Source organism: Pan paniscus, chromosome 6, assembly GCF_029289425.2.
Source record: "Pan paniscus chromosome 6, NHGRI_mPanPan1-v2.0_pri, whole genome shotgun sequence".
NCBI classification, from domain to species: Eukaryota; Metazoa; Chordata; class Mammalia; order Primates; family Hominidae; genus Pan; species Pan paniscus.
Genome location: NC_073255.2, coordinates 139,775,545 through 139,789,854, shown reverse-complemented (window position 1 = coordinate 139,789,854; position 14,310 = coordinate 139,775,545). Strand labels below are relative to the sequence as shown.

General features: G+C 39.4%; 2 protein-coding genes across 3 annotated transcripts in view; one reads left to right on the top strand and one right to left on the bottom strand.

Annotated features, from left to right (window-relative positions):
* FBXL13 (F-box and leucine rich repeat protein 13) overlaps nt 1–14,310 on the top strand; it is a 263,877-nt gene that overhangs the window by 127,521 nt on the left and 122,046 nt on the right. The window lies entirely within an intron of this gene.
* Nucleotides 4,020–14,310, bottom strand: part of LRRC17 (leucine rich repeat containing 17) — a 33,537-nt gene continuing 23,246 nt past the window's right edge. The window contains exons 3-4 of the mRNA XM_003804800.6: nt 9,770–9,925; nt 4,020–4,857 (exon numbers count right to left, since the gene is read on the bottom strand). Coding sequence (XP_003804848.4) covers nt 4,460–4,857; nt 9,770–9,925 — 554 coding nt within the window. The 3' untranslated portion in view covers nt 4,020–4,459. The remainder of the gene's footprint in view (nt 4,858–9,769; nt 9,926–14,310) is intronic.

Here is a 14,310-nt window from a genome sequence, read left to right as displayed (position 1 = left end):
TACCAGTAAAATTTTAGAAAATTAACTGTAGAATGTTATCTTAAAATATTTAAGGCTGGGCACAGTGGCTCATGCCTGTAATCCCAGTACTTTGAGAGGCCAAGGCACGCGGATCACTTGAGGCCAGGAGTTTGAGCCCAGCCTGGCCAACATGGCGAAACCTTGTCTTTACTAAAAATACAAAAATTAGCCAGGTATGGTGATGTGCAACTGTGATTCCAGCTACTTGGGTGGCTGAGGCATGAGTATTGCTTGAACCCATGAGATGGAGGTTACAGTGTGCCAAGATCATGCCACTGCACTTCAGCTTGGGTGACAGAGCGTGACTGTGTCAAAAAAAAAAAAAAAAAAAAGGCTGGGCGCGGTGGCTCACACCTGTAATCCCAGCACTTTGGGAGGCCAAGGTGGGCGGATCACAGGTCAGGAGATCGAGATCATCCTGGCTAACACGGTGAAACCCCATCTCTACTAAAAATACAAAACATTAGCTGGGCGTGGTGGCGGGCACCTGTAGTCCTAGCTACTCAGGAAGCTGAGGCAGGAGAATTGCTTGAACCCGGAAGGTGGAAGTTGCAGTGAGCCGAGATCACGCCACTGCACTCCACCCTGGGCGACAGAGCAAGACTCTGTGTCAAAAAAAAGAAAATAAATAAATCCTTAAAAGGCAGATGAGGGCACAGACTTAACAGAATTCAGACAAGTAGATCCTCATTACTGGCCGGGCGCGGTGGTCCTGTAATCCCAGCACATTGGGAAGCGGAGGTGGGCGGATCATTTGAGGTCAGGAGTTTGAGACCAGCTTGGCCAACATGGTGAAACTCTGTCTCTACTAAAAATATAAAATTTAGCCAGGCGTGGTGGCGGGCGCCTGTAATCCCAGCTACCCGGGAGGCTGAGGCAGGAGAATCACTTGAACCCAGGAGGCAGAGGTTGTGGTGAGCCAAGATGGTGCCATTGCACTCCTGCCTGGGTGACAGAGGGAGACTCCAACTCAAAAAAAAAAAGATCCTCATTACTGAATCCCTTTGATTTGCCAGTTTGCCAGAGCAGGAGACTCAGATTTCTCAGAAACAGACATGAATTGATCCAGGGCATAGGCTCCAGAGGATGGAATGGTGAATGAATGAAAAAGCAGTGCTGCTTAACATTAAATATCTTTCTCAAGTAACTAGGCATTAGGTCACAGCCAACTCAGGACTCAGGAGGACTCCGTTTATAGTAAATCTTGTTTACTTCAGAAAAATCAGAGAATCTTACAACTAGGAAAGGGTTTTTTTTTTTTTTTTTAACTTATTTTATCCAAATATCCAAGTGATATATACGTTCAAATAGGTATATCTCAGGATAGTAGTATTTTTTACTACTGTAAAATATACTGATTTTTGTAACCTTATGAACTTGTATTGTCTGTCGTAAAAAAGAGACATCCAAAGGCAAGTTATAAGAGTAACTATAAAGTAAGAAATTGGTGGAAGAGGAAGTGTCTAATTGTTCATTCCATCATGAATCAACTACACTTCCCTGAAAAAGTTTAACTCTGATGTAGAAAAGGGGCAAATCTTAAGATTTGAAAGTCCACTTCAGTCTTGACCCTGAGAGATGTTAGCAATACCTACTGACTTACTTTTGGATGGCCTGGATTAATTTCTGTTTTGATGTGTTCAGGAGCTTTATTTCCAAATACATCCCTGGGGATTAAATTGAATATAAAAATCAACCAATAAAATCCCTAACTAGCCTCTAAAAATTATACTGAGAACAACTTGGGCTCTTTCTCTGAATCAGGTTTCATCTCATTTCATTCCAGAATCCTCTTGCCTCCAGTGTGATTCTGTTGTCACACCAGGCTTTTTCCATCATCAAATCTTGGCTCTTTCAGGTCCTATGTCCTTAAAATTCCACTCTGAGGCTCATGAACAATAATAAATGAATTTGTAAATAAATGAACTTCTTAAATCTCTCTGGTAACATTTGAAATGTAGTAGCTGGCTTTCATGCCTCATAGTGAACAATGTAGGGATTTGCATGGAGAAGTAACGTCTCTAAGTCCCCACCGCTGACCCAGACCACTGGGCAGAGTGGTTAGAACCTCACAATCCAGTCCAGGCTCAGTGGCTCATGCCTGTAATCTCAGCACTTTGGGAGGCTGAGGCGAGCAGATCACCCGAGGTCAAGAGTTCAAGACCAGCCTGACCAACATGGCAAAACCCCCGTCTCTACTAAAAATACAAAAATTAGCTGGGTGTGGTGGTGGGCGCCTGTAATCCCAGCTACTCGGGAGGCTGAGGCAGGAGAATCGCTTGAACCCAGGAGGCGAAGGCTACAGTGAGCCAAGATTGCAACACTGCACTCCAGACTGGATGACAGAGCGAGACTGTCTCAAAATAAATAAATAAATAAATAAATAAAATAAAAATAGAAACTCACAATCCAGAGTTATTTACTGAAGCGTTAGCTCTGGCAGTTCTTCTGGCTTCCCATTCTCTTTGTTTCCTGTAAATAAATACAGATCTAAATGTCTCGGACAAAAGACTTTCTCCTGCCAACTGCCCTCACGAGTGCTCCCCCACTTTCCTGGTACCTGCTCCTCTTTGGGGTTTGGTTCTGGAAGTTCTGGTGCCAGACAGCCATGGACAAGGATAACTTTTACAATGCTGTGCAGCTCTGCATAGCAGAAAGGGCTTAGGCAGATCTGAATCCTGGCCTTGCCACTTGCCAGCTGTGTGACTTTGTCCAAGTTACCTAAACCCTCTACCTTGATTCCTCACCTATAAAAGGCAGACAGTATCACCTACCTCAGAGGGATTTTGTGAGAATTAGAAGTAGCATATGTGAAGCTCTTAGCATGGTGTCTGGCATGTAGCATGTGCTTTAAAAGTGCATGGCTGAGTGTGGGGCTCACGCCTGTAATCCCAGCACTTTGGGAGGGTGAGGTGGGTGGATCACTTGAAGTCAGGAGTTCAAGACCAGCCTGACCAACATGGTGAAACCTCGTCTCTACTAAAAATACAAAAATTAGCCAGGCATGGTGGCGAGCACCTGTAATACCAGCTACTTGGGAGGTTGAGACAGGAGAATCGCTTGAACCCGGAAGGCGTAGGTTGCAGCAAGCTGAGATTGGAGCACTGCACTCCAGCCTGGGCAATAGAGCAAGACTCTTATCTTGGAAAAAAAAAATGCCTAATACTATTTGTTATATACCATCTTCCATGCTTTGGGAGGTTGTGCAAGTATCAGATAAGGTGGTTATTTGCTAAACTTTGTAGGAATACCTTGATACAAGAAATGAAAATGTATTCAACTCAGCATGAAAGGAAAATGTATATTAAAAGGAAAAAGTAGTATCTCACTAAGGACATGCGTATATTTCTTTTCACTTTATTTTTCTCTTTGTAGAATATGACTATCTAAATGCAAACTGATGGGATCAGGGTCTAAAATCCTCCACTGATTTCCTCTTTTGCTGGTGATCTAGTTCTCTAGGTGAGCTCATTTTAACCTGCAAACCCAAATCACGGGGCTTCTTTTGGGCACCACCTCCTCCCTCAGTGGCCTCGTATTATTTCCTATATTTTATTCTGGCTTCATCCCAAATACTGCCCCCAAATCCTAATTTCATTCTTTATTTTATGCTCCTCGACATATTAGCTTAGCAGGAAGGGCCCTTTCTCACGGACAGGTGGATTCCCAGTATGAACCCTACTCAAAACAAAAACAAAAACAAACAAACAAAAATGGTGTCTCCATATTCACGAGTGTTTATACCTCTTCAGGGCTCATGCTTCACACCATCTACAGCTGTTAATCAGGGTCCTAGCTTCTAACCAGCTTCCAATGTAATTCTCACATTCTCTTCTTATTGTTTGTGACAATTCCCTTTCAGGTCTAGCTTGACAGTACTTTGCAAGGATCAGTGAAGAGTGGTTGAGAATTTGGATGTATCAGGACCTCATTTTGGAATGCACAGAAATCAGAAATGGAAATTTATTTAATGTATAAGATGACTTACTGAAAAAAAGTAGAGGGGTAGGGAATGACATTTTATTATAACAGCATTTGTATAAAATCATTTTGATCATCTTAAAGTATGCACAAACAGCTATCGAAAGGCATGTAAACATGAACCAAGTTTTTTTTCTTTATTTTCTAAAAGCAGTAAAAACATTTATACAGGACATTATGAAAGTCTAATGCCATCATTAGGACCCAACTGCTGCAGGTTACCAGTGTGGAATTGCATATCACCAGATGCTGTTCCACAAATGGACAGGCAAGCAGGATGATAGCATTCTCTTGATTACTATAATAGTCACAATAATACTTATCATAATTAAAGAAAGCTTCCTTTAGCTGGATTACCCTGCATAAATAGGCAACACAGTTAATCAAATGTAAACATATGTTTTCTAACACCAGTATAGAAAATACAAAACTAATTACAATCAGAACAATTTCTACCTTATCCTACTATAGTAATTATTACGCTTTGCTTCTTTGCGGTGTGATCTCTATGTTTTTTTTCCCATTCTTCATCTTCTGTGTCTTGGTCAAATGACTCAGGATATGCTGGTAACTTGTCTTTGGGGCATTCTTCATAGTAACTTCTAATATATTTTCCCACAGACCATCCTTTGTATTCTTCAGGCGTTTTGCATTCCAGGCCATTAAAATGGACATTGTAGTGGTGCTTTAACCAGTAGTAGAGGTAGTGAATGTTGTAGTCACATCTCCAAGGGTTATCTCTGAGCCACAAGAGTTTCAAAAAATACAAGTCTTCTAATACGCCATAGTCAAAGTTTTGCAGACTGTTGTTTGATAAATCTAATTCTTCTAAATGTGTGAGCCCTAAAAAAGCGGCTGGAAACAGAAAATATTTATTGAGCCTGAGTAATTGAGTTAATACAGTGTATGGCATATGGAAAGGACAAATACAAATTTTAAAAAGAGGCTTAATTTTCCCCTTTGAAAATAAAGAGATTTCTTTTCCTTTCTTTTTCCCAGAGCTTTTACTTTAGAAAACTTTTAACTATAAGTACTTTCTCCTCTCTTTGAAATGTCTTTAAATCCTTTTGAAGACTAGATAGGTTTTTTGTCACCTTTATGATGCAAGAATGTCTTTTCCAAGGACATCTCCCAGCTCTGGTGGGAGGGTGGGGTCCTAACTTTGGTGAGATCTTGCTTCCAGTTGCAAAACTACCTCCTGTCATGAAGACAGAAATTTATTTTCCTCTGAATAAGGCCAATAAGCTAACACAGATGGTCACTCCATTTACCAGGTAAAGTTAGGATGAATTATGTGTGACAAAAGGTGTTGTCAAATCTTCTTCCTTAAGGATTCGTTATTGCTTGTCCTGAAAACGTATATGTAATGGGTGGTATCTGCTTGGCTACACAGGGATGAGATTCCTGTAATGGGTGGTATCTGCCTGGTTACATAGTGGCGAGAGTCTTTGCAGTCTCTTAGTGGATTGCCTGTGATATGCGTCACATTCTGGTTTAATGCTTAGTCAATAATGAAAGTGTTTCTTTCGTTACTACCTTTGTGGAGAGAATTTCTGGATTGAAAGAAGGTTTTGTTTTTAATTATATTTCTTCACTGTAAATGTGTCTAAATGCAAAATTGTGAAATATATTGTTACTCAAAGCTTTTCCCTTGATTAGTTTTACTAGAATACAATATTCAGTTTTTTTTTTTTTTTTTTTTTTTTTTTTTTGAGACGGAGTCTCGCTGTGTCTCCCAGGTTGGAGTGCAGTGGCGCGATCTCGGCTCACTGCAAGCTCCGCCTCCCAGGTTCATGCCATTCTCCTGCCTCAGCCTCCCAAGTAGCTGGGACTACAGGCGCCCGCCAACACGCCCGGCTAATTTTTTGTATTTTTAGTAGAAACGGGGTTTCACCGTGTTAGCCAAGATGGTCTCGATCTCCTGACCTCGTGATCCGCCCGTCTCGGCCTCCCAAAGTGCAATATTCAGTTTTAAGTTAGCTTTAAAAAATGTATTTTGGGCTTTTTTTTTTTTTTGGTATTTACTTGGGAGAAAAAGATGCTACAAAAAAGAGACATGAATTAAGAAAATATTTCGCATGTAAGACAAGTGCAGATAAAAATGAAAAATGTGCCGGGTGGTGATCTGACAGTTCCTGGGATATCAGTAACACTGAAAATGCCTAGAAAACAACCTTTTCCCAGTGTTGGGGGAAGGGTTCTATTCCTGTAGAGTCCAAAAACAATTTTTCCACATTTTGAAAACATCTGGTTGTATTTTGGCAAACTATGGTAGCTATCAGCTTTGAATCCATATGTATTTAATTTTGCTGGAGGCTGGATAATTAAAACCAATATAAAATATAACTGAAAATAAAACAACAAAAAGCTTTTTTCACCCTCTAAGAGCAAAGCTACACCTGGGTTATCTGTATTCCAGTTGATATGGACCAGCCAGATACTCCAGAAATACTCACAAATATTTTGTTTCTATTTCAAACATTATCTCATTATTGTTTTAAAATACTCTTGTAGAGCATAGCGTCCTTATTTTGAATTAGGAAAATATGTGGTCATACCAATACTATTAACTATTTTCATATTATCTGTTCTCAGAAAAAACCCATAATTCCCCCTTAAAAAAATAACTTTCTATTTTGGTACCAAGCAATGTCTTGCGGGTAGGGGACAAAAGATCAGCCCTTGTGTTCTGAAGATACTGGATTTTTTCTATTTGCTAAAATTCTGTGAGTCAGTGATCTCACAGATTTACTTTTCTCAAGACATTAGACTTTGAGATTAAAAGCATATGTAAACATTCCTAGATTTTATTTTGAAAGTGTTGTATATTGTTATTTAAACCATATATATTCAGGCACTTGAGAAAACTAGTTTTAGTCTGTTTCTTAAAGGAGGTAAAAACCCCCTAGTAGGGTATCTTCTTTCTCTTTTCCACAACAATGTCTGGCATTTTATATGATTGTTATTCACGTCTTTTAAAGTCTGGCAACTCCCACTGCATTTGTATACTTACCACAGCAAAAATCATTCAAATAAGTCTACTTGCAGGGTTTCATCTCAAAGACCCTGAAATATAGGAGACCTTTCATTTTAAAACTTCTTTAGGTCATTTTGCCTTAACTGCCAAGATACTTTTTTGTTTCAAAAGAACTTTTTTGTTCTAGGAAAGTGCTTGGCATTTGGTAGGTGCTCAGTAAATATTTATTAATGTAGGAAATACATTCCTGAGATTGAATTGAACAAAGGGGGAAAAAAAGAGTACCACCGCTGATGGTAGAGACCATTTTGTGTCAGCAAGGAACACACATTTGGTGAACAAGATTAAAAGGCCTTCAGGGGATCCTAAGGACAGAAAAGGAATCCCTGCAATTATGGGAATTCCACAACTGATGAAAAGTATCAGTTACGGGAAACATGTGAAAAACATCAGTAGAAGCAAGGCAAGTCCATTTTACACTATTATCTATCTCTTTGCATTGTCTTCTCATTTTTCTCAAGTTTTCTTTGTATACTAGTTTTGTTGTAACTAAAACATTGCCACACTGTTACTCATTACTTTAATACATTTAACTTAGGACATATAATAACTATTATAATCTTTTTTTTTTGAGACAGCTTTAAAACTTGTTTGCATTGATAGTTGGTAAACTACAGTTTTGCTTGTGGATGACAGCAGAAGGAAATTAGACACTTGCCCAAGGACCTTTGGAATGGCTTTTGCTTGTCCTGAGATTCTTTAGTTTGTAACCATCCAATGGGTTCACTTTGCCCGCTGCCTAGACAGAGTCGATTTATCAAGACAGGGGAATTGCAATGGAGAAAGAGTAATTCATGCAGAGCTGGCTGTGCGGGAGACCAGAGTTTTATTATTACTCAAATCAGTCTCCCTGAGCATTCAGGCATCAGAGTTTTTAAAGATAATTTGCTAGGAAGGGGCTTGGGAAGTGGGGAGTGCTGATTGGTCAGGTTGGAGATGGAATCATAGGGGGTCGAAGTGAGTTTTTCTTGCAAGAAAGGGTCTCCACTTCCAGATTCTTTACCCTGTACCCTGGCTTTATGGACATGACACTGGCTACCAGTGACTGACTTGCACACTAATGTAATGCTAACTTCATTTGGGAGAAGGGTGTCTGTAGTATCCTTATTTATTGAAAAATGAAAATTGCTTTTGACTTCACAGTTCAAACATACTCCCAAGTTAGCATCATCTGTAACAGGCTAAGGTATAAGTGTAGCATACTGCTGTCCCTTGGGAAATTTTAAAAAATTATGCTTTTCTAATTTTTAAAAAGAGGTTAACTCTAAAATATACCCTTGTGGCTCCAGAATGTTCATTCTAATTTTTCACTTTTATTGTGTTAAAATTCTAATGTTCTATTAATGGTATTAGATTATCATGAAGAAAAGCAGGGGAAACAGTTGTACTCAAAATGTTTATAACATTACATTACATTATTAATAATTTTAATAATCATTTTCATAGTTAAAACTTTTCAAATTGAAGTAGCCTAGTGAAAGCACTTGTGTTATATATGTTATAAATCTGGTCAATATTGCAGTAATTCTCAGTTCTTTCCAAATCCGATGTGTTTACTTAATTTACCAAGCTCATTTTCGCCAGAGGCTTTGCTTAGCAAATGGAGAAGAGATTTGAAGGATGGGAAAGAGAATTGGTCTTGATCTAGAACTAGATATAATATGTCTGGCTCTGGTTTGAGCACATTTTATCCTAATTTGAGCTTAGTGCTTAGCAGTTTGTTTCTAATTTATTCTAAACAAGATGGGGCTTAATGAATAGCAAAGAAAATTCCAAATTTGAATTTCCCTTTAAAAATCACTACATTTAGGCCAGGCATGGTGGCTCACGCCTGTAATCCCAGCACTTTGGGAGGCTGAGGTGGGCGGATCATGAGGTCAGGAGATAGAGACCATCCTGGCTAACATGGTGAAACCCTGTCTCTGCTAAAAATACAGAAAAATTAGCTGGGCGTGGTGGCGGGTGCCTGTAGTTCCAGCTACTTGGGAGGCTGAGGCAGGAGAATGGCGTGAACCTGGGAGGCGGAGCTTGCAGTGAGCCGAGATTGCACCATTGCACTCCAGCCTGGCAACAGAGCTAGACTCCATCTCAAAAAAAAAAAAACAAAAAAATCACTACATTTGGCCAGGCGCGGTGGCTCATGCCTGTAATCCCAGCACTTTGGGAGGCCAAGGTGGGCGGATCACCTGAGGTCAGGAGTTTGAGACCAGCCTGACCAACATGATGAAACCCCATCTCTACTAAAAATACAAAATTAGCCAGGCCTGGTGGCACATGCCCATAATCCCAGCTGCTTGGGAGGCTGAGGCAGGAGAATTGCTTGAACCCAAGAGGCAGAGGTTGCAGTGAGCCGAGATCACACCATTGCAATCCAGTCTGGGCAACAAGAGCGAGACTCCATCTCAAAAAACAAAAAAAAAACCACTACATTTTAGTATACTATTGACCATTTGCCATATATTACTTTAAAAATCTATAACACACTATTTGGGCTAACTGAATTAAATGGTAGTAATATGTGGTATTACATACTTCATAAAGCAGCATTTTGGCAAGTATTTATCTGAGTGGCAAACAACTCCTAGTATAAGTGTCATGTTTAATTAAAACTTGTACTTTATTATTTAGTTCAGTTACTTTTAAACTGAATTTACTGTATATAAGTGTTGCCATAGAAAAAAATCACAGAACACTTGCCACCCATTGAAGGGGCTATACAGGGGAACTTACCAGGATCGATGAATTCAATGCCATTGCTGCTGAGGTTTAATTTCTTCAGCTCATGAACATCTTCAAATTCCTTGGGTCGAAGTTGGTTGATTTTATTGTATGACAAGTCAAGTTTAACAATATCTGGAGGGATGTTGTTTGGCACTTTTTTCAACTCTGGAAAATTTAATAATATTTACGTTATTATGCTCTTTTTGCCCCCATTTCCTCGGTCACCGTTATATCTGTGTGATTGAAGAATCAGCTCTTAAAGAGAAGGGGTAAAGGGATATCTAAAGCCAAAGAAATTCAGTATGAAACAAGCCTTAGCATACGCTAAATTCCATCAAAGCCCAGCAAAGCCTACAGTGACTTCCCATCTAATTGTGATGAAAGCCAGAGTCCTCACTAAGGCCCTGTAAAGCCATTAAGACCTGTAGGTCATCCTTGTCACCAAAGTCAGCACCTCCTAGGTTCTAGAAAGCAGCCTGTTTATCAGGACTTGCTTATTGAACCCACATCTGCTGGGCTGGACATGAGGGTGGATGACAGAGCAACCATTTTAGGGCAAGCTAAAGTGGGTTAACCACAAATAAATGGGTAGAAAAAAATGTTTATGAGAACACCCTGACACTAGGCCTAGGCAATGTGGCAGATCTGTGGGTGCTGGAAAAAGAATATAAACTGCAGAATCCATTTTGGGATTGTCAGCAGCAGTCCTGGGTAAAAATAGCATCCACAAGTAATACCAGGAAATACAAAGCAAAGGCTTTCCTAGTGTGGCTTAGAAAAACACAGGAAAATCTCATTTGCTGTGTTGATAAGTAGAAAAATTCTTTAGTTCTTTTACCTTAGAACTTGAATGAGAATTGCAAATATTGCAAATATTGATGCAAAGTGTTTGCTTTTGATAAAGAGTATATAAATATACATTTCCCCAGACCAGAAGGAGAATTTGATCAATGCCCCTATTTCTAGTCCAGGTACTATGTGGTATGCACATTTCATATATACTGCTATCCCAAATTCTTGGTAAATGCCTCAACAAATACCATATTTACTTGATTATTACCCCTTACAAGCTTGCTCCTTCTCCAGCCAAATCTTGTTGATTTTGAGGAGGAAATTAGGAAATTTCTCCAGGTAATTTCCCCATTTAGCAGGCTATATTGGTTGTCAGCAACCTCAGAACTACTCTAAAAGCTTGTAGTAGTAAGAAAAGAGACATAAATGGCCCTGTTTATTGCATATACAAAATTCTTAACTATTGTTCAAGCTGTAGTAAAATTGTGACCTTAACTTTGGAGGCAGCTAAGGGTAATTTACCTGCGTAATTCTCCCCCATCTGATGTTAGAAGTAAAATAACTCCTTAAAAATGGTAAACTATTCTGGTCAATGTGAAGCTAAAGCAGTTTAAAAACTCTGACTTTCACGTATTCTTGGCAAATCCGTTTACCTCAATATGGCATAAATATGCCTTTCAATTAGTCTCACATTTATTCCCTTTGAAACACTAGGATTTCTTGGCAAAGTACCTGTTTCTCAGTGAATAAAGCTATTATTTCTTTTTCTTGCCATTAGATATTTAAGGCAAAAATACATAGTGATCATTGAGGTCTGTGTGGTTGAATGGGCACATATTAGGTCCCCTATACACACCATCTGACTCATTGCAAGTCAGCTGGGCAAGTCTCAACTCCGAGTTGGGGAATCTGTATGCAAGTTCTCTATGTGTGACCATGTATATGTGGTATACTTGTACAGAGCCTCAGGTTGTCACACTTCAATTCTAGCCATGATTTTTAACTTCTGTGTATTTTCACTTTCAATGGTTGCTTAAATTACTGCTTTGAAAGAATAAAGAAGAGCAGTCCAGTTATCATCATCAATCTAAAGCACATGGCTCTGTGGCAGGCACTACCAAAGGGAATTTAATAAATAAGACTCTTCCCTTTGAATTTATGGGAATCAGCAATATAACAAAAAATGTAAAGTAAATGATGAAATGAATCACTAGATTTATATAAACCACAGTGAAAGCCATTTGTACTGATAGTATTAAAAGACAAAGCTACCCTTCATTTTTTTTTTTTCTTTGAGACAGAGTCTTGCTCTGTCGCCCAGGCTGGAGTGCAGTGGCATGATCTCAGCTCACTGCAACCTCTGCCTCCAGAGTTCAAGCGATTCTCATGGCTCAGCCTCCCAAGTAGCTGGGATTACAGGTGCCTGCCACCATGCCTGGCTATTTTTTTTTTTTTGTATTTTTAGTAGAGATGGGGTTTCAACTTTTTGGCCAGGCTGGTTTTGAACTCCTGACCTCAAGTGTCCCACCTGCCTCGGCCTCCCAAAGTGCTGGGATTATAGGCGTGAGCCACTGCACCTGGCCTACCCTTAGTCTTATAATCTAAAATAATAGGCTCTGAATTACACAGTCATTAACACTTGGAGGAACTTAAGTTGTTCTTTGATGACCCAGTATTATATATACTAAGTGTGTATGTCATGAAACCTTATTTATATTGTGTTTCAGTAAATAATGTGTATTTTTAAAGCAGGGGGTATGAATTTATGGGGCATTTCTGGAAGGTTGTGTTTACACAACAATAAGTTGAAGAAAGCAATAAAAATGTACTTATTTTTATAAGCTGATGTTTTTCAAGAGAAAAATATGGGAAAAAAGGAAAAAAACACAAAAGCAGAAATAGGCTCATTGGGGGAGGGAATGGCCCAAGAACGTAAAAGCAGTGAAAAAGAGACATTTCCTCACGTTATCCCTTCTTAGAACACAGTGTAGTCTCGTTGTAGAAGTTTTAAATCTTGTATAGATGGTATTTTCTCAGATAATTAATAAACTTAATACTATTTACTTTTCTCATTTACACCTGATACAGCAAGTGCAAATTCACTGTAGCTTGAGGTTAGAGCCTCAGCAATATCAAGTATTCTAACTAAAATCTAGGAGAGTAGCTTTGTATTAGTATTAAAAATATATAATTCCAGTTTTCAATCTAAGCACCACAAAGGAAATTCTAATAAACATGCTCTTCAGCATGAAGCACTAAGGGCTCACCATAACAATATCCGGGAAATTCTACCCACTCTGGCTATAGAAAAACTACATTTACTTACTCTTCGAAATTATCTAATGGTTGCATTGCTGAGGCAGCTGATTGTTTGAATATGCTCAGATTAATTCTGGAAGATTGCAGGGTGAAGTAGAGAGCTCATAGGCTCTGGCTCAGATAGACCAAGATTCACTTCTTAGCTTTGCTACTTACCTGTGAGATCCATGGTCAAGTGACTGAACCTCTTTGAGGCTCATTTTCCTCATCTGTAAATGGGAATGTTACTATCTTCCTGGAAGTTGTACACGGCATGCGTGTGTGGGTACCTGGAGCCTAGAATGGCATGTCCCAGGTTATGAAGCTGTATGTAACTGCTCTCCTATGGCACTGAATTATATACAGTTCACAGGGTGTCTTGGTAAGCAAACCTCCCTGTGCCACATGGCTGCTGCTGTGGGATCTAACCAGGTGCCATCTTTACAGCTGGGGTGGGGGGCAGGGGAGCGGGGCAGTGGGGCAAGGCTTGAGCATGACTTTGCTGGTAAATGAGCAAATTTACTTCTGGTTCAGGTTGGCTGACAACATTAATAAATTCCTGCCTAACATTCTCTCGAGAGGAGCCACGGCCTCCTCTCTGAACTTCCCCTTTCTCTTGCCCTTAAAGAAACAAAACATAGCAAAATTTCCCAAAATAAGTGGAAGAAATGATACTGTGCTCTATATGAACCTCACTTAATGACATCTGGCTTTAATTTAATATTACAAATACATTATTAAACCATGCCAGAAATGAAACATATAGACATTGTTACATGGTTCGTTATTGTAGGGTAGATTAGCAGTTCCCAGACCACTCTTTGAGAACATCAATCTTCACTAACATGTCAAGAGCATTACTAAAATCTCCCGTCTGTTTTCTTAGCTCATGACTTTATCTTGCATGTGCAAATCCTGCATAATACTAGCACAAGATTGCATCGGTTGCAAAACCCAGTAATGATTTGCAGGAAGTAGGTAATATTCTAGAAAGATTTCCTTAGTCTCATAGTTCTCAGGTTAAATATTTTAAATTTAGTTCTTTAAATTTTTATTGTTTTATTCTGGGTAATTTGGAAATAATTAAGATATAGGATGTTAAGAGGCATTTATTAAAATCAGCTACTCGAGAGGCTGAGGCAGGAGAAGTGCTCGAACCCGGGAGGCGGAGGTTGCAGTGAGCCAAGATTGCGCCACTGCACTCCAGCCTGGGCATCAGAGCGAGAGTCCATCTCAAAAAAAAAAAAAAAAAAGGAGCATGAGCATAGGAGCATTTATTAAAACCTTGGGACTAAATGATAAGAAATACCGAAGGGCCATCACTTTCACTCTGTCTCAGAGTGCTCTCACAGTCCTGTCCTGCAGATGTTTTCTCTTTGAGGTGATCTTCTCACAGATGCACACCATGTTTTGGCTTTAATCGGTGTAAGTCAGGTTATATAGATGGCATTTGCACTTAT